Source organism: Mytilus californianus, unplaced genomic scaffold, assembly GCF_021869535.1.
Source record: "Mytilus californianus isolate M0D057914Y unplaced genomic scaffold, xbMytCali1.0.p SCAF_5, whole genome shotgun sequence".
NCBI classification, from domain to species: domain Eukaryota; kingdom Metazoa; phylum Mollusca; class Bivalvia; order Mytilida; family Mytilidae; genus Mytilus; species Mytilus californianus.
The window spans coordinates 67,156,625-67,170,333 of record NW_026262701.1 but is presented as its reverse complement, the minus strand read 5'-3'; the positions used below and the strand labels follow the sequence as shown (position 1 = coordinate 67,170,333).

General features: G+C 33.1%; 2 protein-coding genes across 5 annotated transcripts in view; one reads left to right on the top strand and one right to left on the bottom strand.

The window, feature by feature from the left end:
- The window catches only part of LOC127701283 (uncharacterized), a 526,465-nt gene that overhangs the window by 84,383 nt on the left and 428,373 nt on the right, over positions 1 to 13,709 (bottom strand). The window lies entirely within an intron of this gene.
- The window catches only part of LOC127701260 (E3 ubiquitin-protein ligase TTC3-like), a 111,729-nt gene that overhangs the window by 94,679 nt on the left and 3,341 nt on the right, over positions 1 to 13,709 (top strand). Inside the window, exons 29-36 of the mRNA XM_052205084.1 lie at positions 904 to 1,043; positions 3,698 to 3,766; positions 6,091 to 6,187; positions 6,892 to 6,995; positions 7,704 to 7,806; positions 10,509 to 10,918; positions 11,268 to 11,403; positions 13,214 to 13,450. Of these exons, the coding sequence (XP_052061044.1) occupies positions 904 to 1,043; positions 3,698 to 3,766; positions 6,091 to 6,187; positions 6,892 to 6,995; positions 7,704 to 7,806; positions 10,509 to 10,918; positions 11,268 to 11,403; positions 13,214 to 13,450 (1,296 nt within the window). The remainder of the gene's footprint in view (positions 1 to 903; positions 1,044 to 3,697; positions 3,767 to 6,090; positions 6,188 to 6,891; positions 6,996 to 7,703; positions 7,807 to 10,508; positions 10,919 to 11,267; positions 11,404 to 13,213; positions 13,451 to 13,709) is intronic.

Genomic DNA, 13,709 nt, shown 5'->3' with positions numbered 1-13,709 from the left:
AGCAAATCTTGACAGGTCAAACTGTTTGTTGTTTTATATTTTACATGGTGTATGTTAGATATTTACCAATTTTAATATTCCTATTGACCTCTGACCTTGATATATGGAAGTTTTGTGCATGTTTGTATGAATGTACATGAATTGTTCAACAAGTTGTGCACATGTACAAATCTATATCTGATTGGTAAAAATTCTTTTGCACATGTCTAAAGATGAATACAAGTAGAGGTATGGTAAAGGTCAATGAAGTAGCAACCTTTGAACCTACCAACATAACAAAAGCTAACTAAAATAGACAACTTAACTATCCAACCATTAACTAACAGGAATAACCGATTGTATAAGACACCAAATTCCAGATTATTAGATTATTAAATATATTGTTGTCATTAAGTTTTTATCATGTCTTCTAAAATGTTCAAATATAATTTTTAAATAGATAATAATCAAATGTAAATATTTGTGAATGTCAATTTCCTATCATTGAAGTTATCTTCATGGCCTACCATATTTTAATGATTACAGGTTTTTGTGGTTGGGGGAAAAGTGCAAGTGTTATGGTAACTGTTTTTATTATTTTTTGAATTATTCTTATTTGCTCCAGTACTTCAATTGAAAATTTGTTTTTATTGAGTACTTTATTGTTTTGTGACTGTCAGTCTGTATTAACAATTTTTTTTTTTAAATCCAATAAATCTAGTGTCTAAATATACTTTATGTACTTGCATGAACTAAAAAAAAATGATTTGGGGGAATATAAAAATTACAAAACTAATAAACATGATAAAGGTTGGCAGTAAACATATTAATGCTGTTGTAGTTTAAAATTTTAGAAATGAATGAAATAAAAGAAATACTAGTTAGACACTTTATAAACCTACTTTCTTCCTCTTTTTTTTGCAGACTTTAGAATTGGAAGTGAACATTCAAAATGAAGCTATTGGTAAAGAGCGACAATCAATGCAAGAAAAACATGATATGTTGTATTTGGAGTGGAACCATCTAAACCAACAGCTTTCCCAGTATGCTGAAAATGAAATAGAGTAGGTATTGAAGTGGGGGTCTGGAAGGGGCTAAATACTAATATATATTGAAAAGGGAGTAGATTAGGCCTTCTAGGGGCTAAGTACTAATAGGTAATCAAGGGGTCAGGGAGGGGCTAAGTACTAATAGGTATTGAAAAGGAGGTTGAGGAGGAGCTAAATACTAATAGGTATTGAGGGGGGTCAGGGAGGGGCTTAGTACTAATAGAAATTGAAGAGGTCAGGTTGTGGTTAATTGCTTATTGAAGGGGTCAAGGGAATGGGGGCTAAGTACTAATAGGTGTTGAAAAAAAAAACATTTAAGAAAAGCAATTTCTTAGTTTATTTAATCCTTACATATATTTTAATTTTTGTCCCCCGTGCAACAAGTTGCGGGGGGACATAGAAATACTGGGTGTCTGTCCGGTCTTGTTAGTGCTCTCACATGTATAATTCTTGGCAGATTTTTATAAAACTTATATCATAGGTTTATATCAGCAATGTCTTGGACAATTTCGAAAATCAGTGAACTATTTTTAGAAGAGTTATGCCTCTTGGAAACATTAATTATATGCAAAATTGCATCATTAGTGCTCTCATGTGTAAAAATCTGGCCAGATTTTTATGAAACTTATATTGTAGGTTTATATCAGTGATGTCTTGGATGAGTTTGATATCTATGCCGATCAATTTTTTTTTAAAAGAGTTATGCCTCTTGGAAATTTTAATGATATGGTAAATTGCCTTGTGAGTGCTCTCATGTGTACAATTTTTGCCAGATTATTATGAAATTTTATATTATGGGTTTATATCATCAATGTCTTGGATAATTTCGAAAATCTGTGCCGATCAATTATTTTTAAAAGAGTTATGCCCCTTGGAAATATTAATTATGTGGAAAGTTGCATCATTAGCTCTCTCATGTGTACAATTCTTGCCAAAATTTTATGAAACTAATATCATAGCTTTATATCAGCAATGTCTTTGACACTTTTTAAAGTAAGTGCTCATCAAATATTTTTAACGAGTTATGCCATTTGGAAATATTAATTATATAGGAAATCACATTGAATTTGCTCTGAAGCATTTATTTCTTTAAGATATTTATGAACAATTATAAGAACAAAAAATAGTGTATTTTTTAGTTATTGCCCTTGTACCTTGGATACAATCTGCGACATTAAGCAGAAGCCCGAAGCCCCTGTCTAGTAAAAATCTCATCGGATTTGTGCAGAAGCACTGGTGATTGCCTGACCTTGTTTTCATGCGTTTACTGGTATCCCTATTTTATCATATACGTTTATTCCCTTCTAGTCAAAGGGAACCAGTCGTCAACGTGATATACCTAATTACCAACGAAATCGTGAACGAGGCTCGACCATGTGCTTGCAATAAACACAATCTATAAATACCACTCAATGTAAACAAACAATCAAGGATTCGATCTCATTCGATGCTGAAATGGAAAGGGGGCTATCCCAGGTAAAACATTGAGAAGTTGAAAATGCCTACACGAATAACTGGAGAAGTTTCGAGTTGAAAAAAAAGGTAGTGTGCAGAAAAACGATCTAGGCATTTTTAAACAAAATTAACGAAAGTGACAATGAAGGAGGGTGGTGATGGGGGTGTACAGAATAGAGAATAATGGGCAAAAAACATAAAGAATATTTTTTTTAGAGAAAAATGGACCAAAAAATATAAGAATAGAGAAAAATGAGGTGTTAAAATATAAAAGAATGGAGAGAAATGGCATAAAAAATTAAAGAATACAGAAATGAAGGCCCCTCCACCCCTTAGCCTCCTGATCCCAAAGAAGTGCCAGAGAATATTATTTTCTAGTGCTAAAAATGTGGATTTTTTTGCTGAGTCTTATTACTTAAAATGGTACAAGTTTATAGTTTTGGCAAAAGAACTATATTAATTTTTTATTGGAGAAAATGATAATTTTTCACTTGACCTTGAGAAAAAAACAACATTTTTTGATAAATAATGTTCACTTCCAGATACAAAAATGTAACCTCAGAATACAGGATTTTATGTCTAATTTTCCAAAATTTTCTTAGGGGGAGGGGGGGGGGGCATGCCCCAAAACCCTCCTAGCAGGTTTGGATCTATTTTTTTTTTTTTTGCTTTTGAAGAAAATATGACAGATACAAAGAACATTTAAATTGCATTTTTAAGCCACTCATTAATATATATTGAAAAGCAAAAAGAATCATTGATGAAAGATTTAAGCAAAAAATTACAGGTGAGCGATTCAGGCTCTTGAGAGCCTCTTGTATTCTTTTGCAAAGAAGTCACCTGCATGTTGCATTTGCTGTATGAAATCGTGTCCATCCAGGTTTCAGAAAATGGATTGTTTTTGTTTTCTGTCTGGTTGGCATTATTTCAAGTTTCTCTTTTCATTCATAAGTAATATTATCCAATCCCTACAAATTATAATTAGGGATAAAGTAAAAGTACTAGTTATTTGTGGTCTACTTCTCGGGTCATTCACTGGTAGGTAAAATATAACCTTGTAAGCAGGAGACAAATACCAAACACCCTTTTCAGCTTTCACCAAACTTTTATTATAAGCAAAAGGTTTATTTATTGTTTTCAATTAATTAGACGTTTATAAAATTTCCATAGTATATTTGATTTAATGTTAATATTCAATTTTTATTTTTTTGCAGATTAAAAGCTAAACTGTCAAAGATAGAAGAAGATAAACAAGAACTTCTCAATCAGAAATCAAAAGACAGGTAAATTATTGTCCCCTGAAAGTTCTAGAATGCGAGATGTAGGGATTACAATCCGGCGGCGGAGACTGTGTAAACTATTTGTATAAAGCTTTATATTTCTGAAGGTAGAAGACCTGGATGCTTTATAACTTGTATACAGATACTTTATAATATTATTGACCTCATTTTTATGGTTCAGCTACTGCTTGAAAAAAAAACACAGTTTTTTTGTCAAGTGAAATATTCCCTTATTATGAGTAAAAGGATAACTATATTTGGTATATTGGTTCCTTGCAACCTCTACATGTTCATCAGGTAGGGTTTACCTGACCTTGACCTCATTTCTTGGATCAATGATCAAGATTAAAGTTATATGGTCAAGTCCATATCTTAGATATTATAAGTATTAGGTCAACCATATTTGGTGTATGGAATTATTGTAAGGTGTACATGTCTGTCTGGTAGGTAACATCTGACCTTGACCTCATTTTCATAATTCATTGGACAATTAAAAGTTTGTGTTATTTGGTCTTTTTCTCAGATGTTATAAGCAATAGGTCAAATATATTTGGCGTGTGGAATGATTGTAAGGTATACATGTCTGTCTGGCAGGGTTCATATGACCTTGACCTCATTTTCATGGTTCATTGGTCTGTGAAAAGTTTTCATTATTTTGTTAGTATATCAGATACTATAAGCAATAGGTCAACTACATTTGGTTTCTGGAATGATTTTAAGGTGTTCATGTCTGTCTGGCAAGATTCTTATGACTTTGACCTCATTTTCATGGTTCATTGGTGAATGTTAAGATTTTGTGGTTTGATCTGTTTCTCTGGTGCTTTTAGCGATAGGACCACACTATTTGTGGTGTATGGAATGATTGCAAGGTGTACATGTCTGTCTGGCATGGTTCATCTGATTGTGACCTCATTTTTGTCGAGCCTGCGACTTTTGTCGCAGAAAGCTCGACATAGGGATAGTGATCCGGCGGCGGCGGCGTTAGCTAACTTCTTAAAAGCTTTATATTTTAGAAGGTGGAAGACCTGGATGCTTCATACTGTGTATATGGATGCCTCATGTGACGAAGTTTCCGTCAGTCACATGTCCAATGTCCTTGACCTCATTTTCATGGTTCAGTGACTACTTGAAAAAAAAGTTAACATTTTTTGTAATGTTAATTTCTCTCTTATTATAAGTAGTAGGATAACTATATTTGGTATGTGCGTACCTTGCAAGGTCCTCATGCCTGTCAGACAGTTTTCACTTGACCTTGACCTCATTTCATGGATCAGTGAACAAGGTTAAGTTTTGGTGGTCAAGTCCATATCTCAGATACTATAAGCAATAGGTCAAGTATATTCGGTGTATGGAAGGACTGTAAGGTGTACATGTCCAACTGGCAGGTGTCATCTGACCTTGACCTCATTTTCATGGTTCAGTGGTTATAGTTAAGTTTTTGTGTTTTGATCTGTTTTTCTTATACTGTATGCAATAGGTCTACTATATTTGGTGTATGGAATGATTGTAAGGTGTACATGTCTAGCTTGCAGGTGTCATTTGACCTTGACCTCATTTTCATGGTTCAGTGGTCAAAGTTAAGATTTTGAGTTTTGGCCTTTTTTTTTAACACTATATGCAATAGGTCAACTATATTTGGTGTATGGAAATATTTTATGATCTATATGTCAGTCGCGCAGGTTTTATTTGACCTTGACCTCATTTTCACAGTTCATTGCTCAGTGTTAAGTTTTTGTGTTTTGGTCTGTTTTTCTTAAACTATAAGCAATAGGTCAACTATATTTGTTGTATGGAAGAATTGTTAGCTGTACATGACTGCCTGGCATGGTTCATCTGACCTTGACCTCATTTTCATGGTTCATTGGTCAATGTTTAGTTTACTTGGTTAATGTTAAGTTTATGTGACAGTTGAAATAAAGCTTTATATTTAGGACTATCAACATAATATCAATGATTAGTAAAGAAGGCGAGACATTTCAGCATGTGCACTCTTGTCTTAGAACATTGATAATGTTAAATTTATGATACTTGTAGTAAAAACTTCATGATACAGACTTTCAACATAAACTCGATGATAATTAAAACAGGCGATATATTTCAGCGTGTGCACTCATGTTAGTGAAGGGATTTATTTCAGAGGTTTCTAACATTTTGTTTGTTGAATTATTTCATTGTTCTTTGCACTTGGAGACTAAGATTTATGCAAAAGTTGGAATGAGGGGAGGGGAGAATAAATAATTCTACCAAAATCTGCTAAAACTTTGAATCTTTATTTTTCCCCATTTCTTTAATTACTATTTCAAAATATATTTTTTTTAATTTTACAGACTGGAACTAAAGTTTGCAGAAGATGATATCAAGAAAAAACAAGAAGAATATAAAATTTTGTTTGACAGAGAGAAAGACCGGGCAGCCAGAGCAGAGGTATGTCACTAATGCTAGAACAATTGAAACATCAGCTTTTTAGGCACTGCCAAGACTTGAGCAAATGATGACCTTTCTACCATCTGTAAATATAAAATATACAACATCCAGAAAATGTCATTGTTAAATCCTGAAATGGACTAAAATTCACTTTTTTTTACACAACAATGCACACATTTTACCGTAAGAGTTTTTTTCACTTTAACTACAACTTTATAAAAAAAAGGAAAATATTGTTTGCATTTATGTTTTTGATAATTTATAATCTGTGAATGTAATAAAGGAGATCCCAATGTTTACCAAATTATTTGATAAATATTGGCAATTATCTTCCATAAAGTAATACAGACAAAATACAGTGGTCCAGCCTTTTGTTGAAGGGCACAGAATGAACCAAAATCATCCCTTCTACGATCTATGGTCCTGAGCATAATAAAGTTTGGTTGCCTCACTTATAACAGCAAGAAAGCTATTGAATAAAGTAACAAATATTGTTACTAATAAACTTCATTTATTGATATAAAACTAGATAATTTTATATGTCAAGTTAACAATCTGACACTTATTTCTGAATTTCATGTCTTATCTTCATGTGTATCTTTGGTATGTGAAAACATCTATGGCCATAATGAAATAATCTATGGGTGGTGTGTACTCAAAATATATATTTTTGGGGATTTAGCAAGATATATTTTCTAATACAGATTGAGGTTACAACACTTAAAAAGCAGTCTTCTGTAACTATGTTGGAAAGGTCCAAGAAAGAGGCCATGTATCATGTCCATCATTTAAAAGGACTCCATAAAAAGTAAGTAAATGATGTGTATGAATTACGGTCAATTTCCACATGTACAGTTTGTTTTGTGTGACTCCTTATGAAATATGCGATTGTGAACATGTTTTTATGCCCCCACCGTAGCGGAAGGGGCATTAAGTTTTACCCTTGTCCGTCTGTTCGTGCGAACGTACGTACATTCCAAAGTTGTTTTTCGTTCTCTTAACTTTAGTTTGCCTTAACCAAATGTTATGAAACTTATACACAATACTTATTACCACAAAACTCAGATCAAGTACAAATTTGGGTAGGGTCACTTTTACTGTTCTTCAGTTATGTCCCTTTATAACTATATATGATATGCAAGTGGGGGCATCATCTGTGTCCCATGGACACATTCCCCATTTATTTTTTAATGGAAAAATGACCAAAAACAGAATAACCCTCAGACTCATCTTTCATCCCTGTCAACCAACTGTACAGCACCTTAAATTCCGATGTAGTATTAATTTCTTCACATTCTGAAGACGCATAAAATATTTACCACTAAACATTAAACTAAAAACAATCAACCAATCATTAGTTGGTTACAATTATTTGAAAAGCAGGTTTAAATATAATGATTAAAGCAAGTGATGTTTGGTTTCTCCTAGTAGTATGTCTGTTTTCAAGTTACTGATTAAAATATAAACTTGCACACTAGATCATATTTCTAATTCAGAATGATTTATGTATTTTCAGGCACACAGACCAAGGAAAGGAAGTGCCCACACAAATGATTCAAGCGTTAAGTTTCTATGAGACAATTGTGTCAAAATGTGCAGAAACTATACCTAAAATGATGGTAAGACTAGTTAAACTAGATGTGTCTGAATGTTCAACACAAATTGCCCCGCTTGCAAAAAAAAAGCTTGCAGCCAATTTTTAGGGTGCAAGTTTGATAGTTAGAACCAAACGTAAACTCGATCTGTAACTCATCATAGTAGACTATTATACTAAAAAAAATTTGTAAGGGTTCCATGGAACCCAGTGTCTCGCCTACTTTTTCTGTTAATCACAGGCTCAACAAAAATGAGGAAGTAAATCAATAAAAATATTCCTCTTGATACTATCTTTTGATTGTAAGAAGCTCCTGTCCAAGTTTGGTAAAAATCCAGGATAGTTTATGAATCTAATAAATGTTTAAAAACTTTAACTGCAGACTGAATGTAATGTTAACTGGAAGAAAACAAAATTTCCTTCTAGACACTAGCATTTGATCATAAAAAAGCTTCTGTCAAAGTTTGGTACAAATCCAAAATAGTATAAGAAAGTTATTAAAATTTTAAAAACTTTAACCACAGAGTGAATATGTTGTTTCCTGGCAGAAAATCTAAGTCCATTTAAAAGTAAAATACGGAAAAAATGGATTTATTTTTTTACAAAATTTCCTTCTAGATACTAGCTTTTGATCATAAACAAGCTTCTGTCCTAGTTTGGTTCAAATCCAAAATAGTATAAGAAACTTATTAAAATTTTAAAAACTTTAACCACAGAGTGAATATGTTGTTTCCTGGCAGAAAATCTAAGTCCATTTAAAAGTAAAATACGGAAAAAATGGATTTATTTTTTTACAAAATTTCCTTCTAGATACTAGCTTTTGATCATAAACAAGCTTCTGTCAAAGTTTGGTACAAATCCAAAATAGTATAAGAAAGTTATTAAAATTTTAAAAACTTTAACCACAGAGTGAATGTGTTGTTTCCTGGCAGAAAATCTAAGTCCATTTAAAAGTAAAATAAGGAAAAAATGGATTTATTTTTTTACAAAATTTACTTCTAGATACTATCTTATGATCCTAAAAAAGCTTCAGTCCAAGTTTGGTACAAACCCAGGATAGTTTAAGAAAGTTATTAAAATTTAAAAAACTTTAACCACAGAGTGAATGTAATATTTCCTGGCAGAAAAACTAAGTCCATTTATAAGTAAAATACGAAAAAAATGGAATTTTATTTTTACAAAATTTACTTCTAGATACTATCTTATGATCATAAACAAGCTTCTGTCCAAGTTTGATAGAAATCCAGGATAGTTTAAGAAAGTTATTAAAATTTCAAAAACTTTAACCACAGAGTGAATATTTGTGGACGCCGCCGCCGACGGAATGTAGGATCGCTATGTCTCGCTTTTTCGACTAAAGTCGAAGGCTCGACAATCAGCCCAATGTGTAAATGCATTTAGGAAAAAAGTCCATATAACGGTTCTTTGCTGAATGATGAAATGATGGGATGTCGGAATGAGGGAAAAGGGTAAATCTATATGGCCCTGACCACTGAGTGGCGGGGCCATAAAAATTATAATGGTTGCATATTTGCATAGATCAGATCAGTATTTGATCAAACCTAGATAACCAAGTGCAAAATTAAGAATATATATATACCTATGATGGAAAAAAACATCATACTTACCAGGGTGAAAATGAAATATTTGACATTTGAAAATATTGACAAAAGTAGTAAATAAGTCTGACAAGAACATAAACAAATACAATTTATAATTTTAGTGTTGATTTTGATTAACAGCATTTTTTTAATTCAAATGCCAAAGAATGGGAAAGAATCAGTCCAGGATATGAGAGAAATTTATTTATGACAAGGGTTAACCTTGATACACAGGTGTTAACTTTTCAAACATTGAAAGCTGGAGATTTCCTCCTAATAAAAATGTTGCGGAAGAAATCAACATGGCTTTTGTGTGTAATTCACATTACATAAACTTCTTGATAAATTAATAGGGTATTGGCAATTCACTTGGAAACTCAACATATACCCCCACAACACAACACAATCCTGAATAATCATAGGTCTCCCTTGGAATTTCAACCAAAGATGAAGAACTGGATCTTCCTTCACTGTATTGGATACCTAAATTACATAAGAGTCCTTACAAACAACGTTATATTGCTGGGTCATCTAAGTGCTCCATGAAACCTCTTTCTATATTATTAACATCAATTTTATCAGTAAACAAAGCTGGGCTTCAAAGTTATTGTGAAACTACCTACTCTAGGAGCAGTGTGAGTCAGATGTGGATACTAAAAAATAAAAAAAAACAGATCTGTTAGAGAACATACAATTAAAGTTTCTTTCCTCTTGCAATAGTATTGAAACAATTGATTTTTTGTCTCGCCTTGACGGAGTCAAAAAGCGAGACATATGTATGCTGTTTCCAGCGTCGGCGACGACAGCGACGGCGTCAACAATGTATTAATTTGTGATTAGGTCTAGTTCATGGTGAACCACTAGTGGTAGGTCAATGATATTTGGTATGCAGTTGTATTAGCATTGGCACATCTTATTACCATGGAGAATATTTGGTCCCTACCCCTCAGTCATGGTCTATTAACTTTGAAACTGTTGGTCAGCACCTGTGTGAACAGCACCTGTGTGAACAGAGACAAGTTCAGTCAGAAATACAATCAGATATGATTTGTCTTGTTACAAATTTATTGTGTCAGTATGTTTCTGTGTAAACTGATTAATCTCATCTTACCTGTTTTATTTCCAGAGTGATTTCGATGAACAGATTACGCAGATTCAAAATGGAAGATGCTTAGCAGAACTACCCCAAGTTTTTGTGCCACCACCCCCTCCAGCTTTCCCACCAAACTCTGGGGGACTAGAAACAAAACTTGAAGAATCTTTAAGCAAGGTAGTGGAATCTTCACTACCGAAACTGCCCAGCAGTACATCAGGACTGAGCCCAATATCAGTCAAAGGTCCAACTTCCCAGCCAACTGTTTCTTTACCAGTTCAGCCAAAACCACTAGTCCCACCACCAGGACTACAAACACAGTCTCTTAGACAACAGATACCAAGACTAGCCAATAACAAAGCTGGTCAAGTAAATGGTCAAGCTAAAAATAGCTTTGAGAAATTGGTTCAGAGACTTACTACGACTTTTCCACAGTACAACAGGTAAGTTTTTTACATCAGTTCTGTTATCTTTTAGTTTGTATGTTCAGATATTTGTAAATATAGAAATAACTAAGAAACTAAGGTTCCAACCCACTTTGGCAAAGTTGACCTTAGATGAATTTGGCTATTCTATTCTTTTAGAACCCCTATTGATAATCCTGAAAGGCATTTTTTCAGGGGCACAAAATTTATATAAAGTACTATTTTCATTAAGCTAAATTTTAAACAATTTTGTTTTTAAAATTCAGAAAGGTTCAAGGAATATGTAACTTGTAGAAATCCATATAAATTTGCAGAAAAAAATTAAGCAGTACATACAGTTTTTAAATACTTTGTCTTTAAATTACAGAGCTATATTTACCCAATTAATACAACAGCTACGTCAGAATCGTGGAGGATCTCTGTCAGGACTTACCATTGATGAGATAACTCAACAAGTTACACTCATGGTTCAGGCTCATGAACAGAAACAAAACAAAACTCAGGTATTATGCTATTTATTATACCCCACGCAACGGGTTGTTGAGGGTATAATGTTTTTGACCCGTCAGTCCGTCAGTCCTGTTTCTTGTCATCGCAACTCCTCTCAAACCACCCAACAGAATTTCACGAAACCTTTTTAGATAATAAGGACATACTATGTAGTTATGCATATCGACAGGAAATTGTGATTCAGTTTTTTTTCTAGGAGTTACGCCCCTTTGAACTTATTTACTTTAATGTACTACTGCAACAGTTTGTCATCGCAACTCCTCTCAAACCACACAACAGAATTTCATGAAACCTTTTCAGATAATAAGGACATACTACGTAGATGTGCATATCGACAGGAAATTACGATTCAATTTTTTTCCCAGGAGTTACGCCCCTTTGAACTTATTTGCCCAATATCCTACTGCAACCTTTTGTCATCGCAACTCCTCTCAAACCACACAACAGAATTTCATGAAACCTTTTCAGATAATAAGGACATACTCATAGATGTGCATATCGACAGGAAATTACGATTCAATTTTTTTTCCAGGAGTTACGCCCCTTTGAACTTATTTGCCAAATATACTACTGCAACCTTTTGTCATCGCAACTCCTCTCAAACCACACAACAGAATTTCATGAAACCTTTTCAGATAATAAGGACATACTACGTAGATGTGCATATTGACAGGAAATTACGATTCAATTTTTTTTCCAGGAGTTACGCCCCTTTGAACTTATTTACCCAATATACTACTGCAACCTTTTGTCATCGCAACTCCTCTCAAACCACACAACAGAATTTCATGAAACTGTGTAGATAATAAGGACATACTATGTAGATGTGCATATTGACAGGAAATTATGATTCAATTTATTTTTCTGATACAATTTTGTTTTCTTACACTTATTTTATTTCTCATATGACAATGTGGGGACGTGGGGTATGTGAGCGCGCTCACTAAGGTTCTTTCATTGTAAATGCTTGTTGAAAAAAACTTTTTCTGTGTTTTGCATCCCATGTAGTAAAAGTAAAATGTTTAAAGGGACATTTTATGTTTTGTTGTCCTTTATCATTATTTGGTTGAAAATCAAAACATTGAGTGTTGATGTTTAGTTTGCTAGATAAATTATTGTACAAGAGTGGTTTTGATGTTAAAATGGAATCAAACTGTATTGTTTAGTTTATGTTTTTTTCCTTGGCTGGCAGGTTTTGAAAATCATCCAAAACTGAGAAAATATTTAACACCGCTTGAGCTGTTATAAACATAAGCCCAGTTGAATTCTCTGTTTGTAGATTTAAACATTTACTTACTTATGTAGGAACACTGTTCTAAAAATAGCTGAATTCACAGAATATTTTTGACATGACTATGTTTTCTTAAATTATTTCTGATTCTTAGTTATGATAATTTTTAAAATTTGAAAGCTATTGTCATTATATTTATTTTTTTTCAGTGAATGAATTATAACATAAAGATTTTTAGAATTTGAATTTCTTATATGATCAATAAAACAAAACAACAGATAAAACTCACCATTTCAGAATTAAAAGGTCTTAAATTGTACACCAAAATGGAAGTAATGTTAAGTTATTGTCTGCATATATATTTTTTTTCAGACTCTGCTGAATGGGATGTTTTGGTTTAGGCTTTCAAAATATTAACCAGAACACTTTAGGTTTTTAATGGCTATTTTGCCAAAAAAAGCACAGAACAAGAACAAATCTAATTCAGATTCATTTCTTCAGCTGCTTATATTAAATCCTACAAACAGTAATTTGATTACTGCAACATAATTCTGCAACAATAAATTTTTTAGGCTGCTTCTGCTTCTTCTACACCAAAGCCAGCTTTCCCTGGACCAGGACCTGTCAAACCAGTGGCCCCACCACCGGGTCTTAATACATCCTGGGGATTTACTGAATCTTCAAATACATCATCATACAAAGGAGAGGAAGTGTTTGAAGAAGAACAAGATCCTTGTGTCATCTGTCATGAAGAAATGACACCTGATACAACAGTCAGGCTAGAATGTCACCACAGGTTTCATGATGAGGTAAAATAAATTCTGTTGTTCTTTTTATTTGATGATCTATTCTCATCACTTTGTTGTCCGAAAACTTTTACACAAATCTTCCGCTCTGAAACTTATTAATTTTGGAACAGCCCTGAGTGACAAAGGCTCTTTAGAGCCTTTATTATTTTTTTTGGAATGAACCAGAATATCGGAACCAAAAAGGGTGTCAACTTTCAAAACCTCCCCCATCAAAAATGTTATAGGGGAGATTTATCGCAGCACAATTAACTCTGCCATT